We start from the raw sequence: 3,739 nt of genomic DNA on the forward strand, positions 1-3,739 counted from the left end.
TTTATCCTACCCCCAGCTTTTCCAGCATCTGCGATAGCTAATAAGATAAAAAAGCATTCAAATGTCTAGCAGAACAGCCCTCCAATACCACACAGTAATAGTAAGTAAGCCAGCATGTACTCTACAAGCTGGATTTTGATGCTTCCGGAAAGTGGCCTGGTTTTTGCTGCACTCTAGTAGAGGAAATTGAGTCTCATGGCAATTACTGGTAAAACTTAAAAACTGATTTTACTGACTTAAATATGAAAAAGAATAATATCATTATGCTACAGATGCTCTCTCTCTCCATCCCCATGTATTTCTTGTACAAGTGTGTTCCCTTGTCTTTGTCCAGCTCAGAGGAAAACTTTCCTGTGTTCAAAAGTCTCCCCCTACTGGCTGACAGTACCAGCAATGCAGTAAAATCTAACTGTCATTGTACAGCTTAAGTAGTTAAAACCATTTCTGCTAAAGATTTTCATTATGGGAAATGGGGAACCAGTGAGAGAGCAGAACACAGGGCGCGTGTTAGAGGTGTGCTGTGTGGCCAAGCAGACAAGTTGCTGCCTTTAACATCATCTAACTCCTTCACAGGCTACATGACTTTGCTATTATGTTTAGAAACAGATCAGAGATCACAAAAAATGTGGATATCTGTGGTCATGTCCATGAAAAAAAAAAAATAAGAAGAGTACACGCCTTATGAGTCATCGCCATAAGGAAGTCAATTTTTCCCTCTCATTGCCTTCAATATTATGGTACTCAAATGGTACTGGAGGAGTCCTCAAAGTTAGATGCAATAAATGAGAGAACAGAGGCAATGAGATCTTACAAGGCACTGACAAACGTGAAAAAAAAGTAAACACAAAAACCCAAAAACCAGTGCTTTCCAGAAGAGAAAGCACATTAGTTTGACCCGACTCCCCAGAGCCTGTATAGATTGGGTGCTTCAGCAGGGCTTTTTGGTGCTTTTATCTAAAGCTGATTCAATCAGCTATTGGATAAAATCACCAAAAAAACACCACTGAAGTGCCTGATCTATACAGATGTTGGACAAGCCAGGTCAAACTAACGCGATGCCTCTCTGGGCATATGCTGCACTCAGCATGGGGGCACACCAAGCTAAAAGTAAAGCGCTGTGTTCTTGGGTTTTTCCTTCCACATCTGTAAGAAGCCACAAACAGTTTCCCTTCTTCAATCAGGCCTGTTTTCAATCTTTAGTCAGCTACTTATATGAAGTTAGCTTTTATTTCTGCATACACACCAAACTTTCAAGATAATTCAGCAAACTGCTAAATAAAGACATCAAATTACATTAAATCATTTAAAAAAAAACCCTGTAAAATAGCTCATGTCAAATATCCATGAATTGGGATCATTATTATACAACAGTAATTATTTAACCAAGTTTAATTAAAGGAAGCACATATTTAGAAGAGAAAATACAAATAATGAAGTAATTATCTACTAGTAGGAAAAAAAGCACACAAACAGGTTTTGAAGTGACCAACATTCTTACCTCTGATATCACCACCAGCACAAAAAGCCTTTCCTCCAGTTCCCTTAATAAGGATTAGAAAGGTTTCAGGGTCTGCTTCCCATGTCTAAGGAAAAAGAAATATTCCCTAATATGTAAAAACAAAAACAACCTCCCTCTCGCCCCACAAAAAAAATAAATACTAGCACAATGAAAACCATTCTCAAACGCTGTCCATCTATAATGGGGTTTTTGTTTTCTTTATCATCTTCTGGCAAAACAAACCAAATTTCAACCAAGCTCTACAAACGTGCAATATCAACCCCTGAAAAATACACTCAGGGCAAACAAATCTCTCCACTGGGCATCATCAACTTCTGTAGGATCTATGCATTCGGTTTTAAAAAATAAGTTTCTATCACTTCAAGTGAACTTCACAAAGTAAGCAAAACTGAAATTGAAATCCCTGCAGACAGATCTCTGAATTGCATCCCTACCATCAGAGGAACAGGGGAAGAAAGAAAGAGCATGCATAACAGCACATGGTCCCTTCCAAGTGGCTGGGAGAAAGGAAGGGCTACCACTGTCCCCATTTGTGGATGGGACACCCTCAAACAAGTGCCTTTGAAGGATCTCTCTGCCATGATACCTCATCACCACACGTGAAGGTTGTATACATTTTAAGTGGTATTCCTGTGGCGGGCCTCTGGGAGACCAGGATCTTAAGAAAACAAGCAACAGGTATCAATCTGGCAGGAAGAATGTGTCTTAAGCAAGCCACAGATTTCAGCTGAGGAAGTATAGTAAAGCAGATTTTTCTACAGGCTTGGGGTTTTTTTCCACTGATGTAATTTATATCAGCACAAACCCCTCCCCAGTATTGATGCAATTACATTAACATACAGGTGCCTCACTTCAGTATGGTTTATTGCCCTTCTTGCAGGGGAATAAATTATAACAATTAGAAGTGCACCAATACATCAGTCCATATCATATTGGTACCAATAAAAGAAAAATTGACATTACCAGCAATCAGCTTTTTTTTGCTGATGTGACTGATAATGTCGCCGCTAAATGCTGAGTGCATGTGGGCAGCTGCAGCATGCACACAGCCAAGAATGCAGCCCAGCAGCTTGGAAAGCAGCAGCCAGCCCATAAGTCTGTGGGGGGAAAGTAGCATGGGGGGGGCAGACTGAGGCCCCTGTGGTGAAGGAGGGAGAGTGGGGCTAAGGCTGGGGCAGGATGGAGTCAAGGGCTTGTCTGGGGAGTGCAAGGCAAGGGTGGGCCGCCAATGGTCGCTCACTCAGGGGCTGCACCAGGCTCTTCCCGGCGGCTGTGCTCAGGGTACAGGGAGGGGCAGGCAGCAGTGGCACGGGGAGGGGACCTACAGGGAAAGTAGAGCCAGGACCATAGCCCTCCCTGCCCCCCCTTGTCACCCTCCCAGGTCTGCTACCACTCACCCCATCCAACCCTCTCTGCCTGGCCTGAGCACAGCTACCAGGAAGAGCCCGGTGCAGCCCCCAAGCACATGTGCACAGCAACAACCTGCCCTTGCCCTAAACACAAAACTGGGGGGCACATGCCCCCCGTGCCTCCCCCAGGAGTGCATGCAGCAGTAAGAGCTACCCCATCCCCGCTGCCCCCAGACAAGCTGCCAGCTCAGTCCCATGCCCCCACCTCAGCTGGGTAATGCCTACCTCTGCCCCACTCCTTCCCTCACTGCGGGGGCCTCGATCTGCACCCCCCCATGCTCCTTCACCTCCGACAGACTTACCAGCCAGACACTGCTCTACAAACTGCTGGGCTGCATATCAGCAATTGGATCGGTATTGGCTGATATAGTTGGCCAATAATCGGTCATCAGTATCAGCCCCAAAAATCTTTATTGGCGCACCCCGAATAATAATAAGCAAATTTATACTAGAACATAACTATATTTATATAATTCAAGAAGCACAACTTACATGCTTAAGTGAAGCCCTAATGCTTGAGCTAGATATTAAAACAGGGGGATCACATTATTGCCATGTATGCAGCACTGTTGAGCATTTCACTGAAATAGATAGCTGGGGGGAGGTGGAGGGGGAAAATCATCATGTAAGTAAATTTGTTTATATATAGGCTGCAGACCAGCATGGCACCTGACTTTAAGCATGAGTAGTCACATTGAATTCAGTGTGATTACTTATGTTCAAAGCCTGGTATGTGTACTTAATAACTGAATGTGTACTGAATAAAGAGGGGTAGTTAAAGTAAAGCCACTGACCTTTAACTGCAGATAAA

At 43.8% G+C, this 3,739-nt stretch overlaps 1 protein-coding gene across 2 annotated transcripts in view; it reads right to left on the reverse strand.

Annotated features, from left to right (window-relative positions):
- Positions 1-3,739, reverse strand: part of HIBCH (3-hydroxyisobutyryl-CoA hydrolase) — a 131,116-nt gene that overhangs the window by 116,363 nt on the left and 11,014 nt on the right. For both annotated transcript variants that reach the window (XM_019523099.1, XM_019523098.1), the window contains exon 4: positions 1,499-1,583. In XM_019523099.1, the coding sequence (XP_019378644.1) occupies positions 1,499-1,583 (85 nt within the window). The remainder of the gene's footprint in view (positions 1-1,498; positions 1,584-3,739) is intronic.

Source organism: Gavialis gangeticus, unplaced genomic scaffold, assembly GCF_001723915.1.
Source record: "Gavialis gangeticus isolate Ggan-Ray unplaced genomic scaffold, GavGan_comp1, whole genome shotgun sequence".
NCBI lineage: Eukaryota > Metazoa > Chordata > Crocodylia > Gavialidae > Gavialis > Gavialis gangeticus.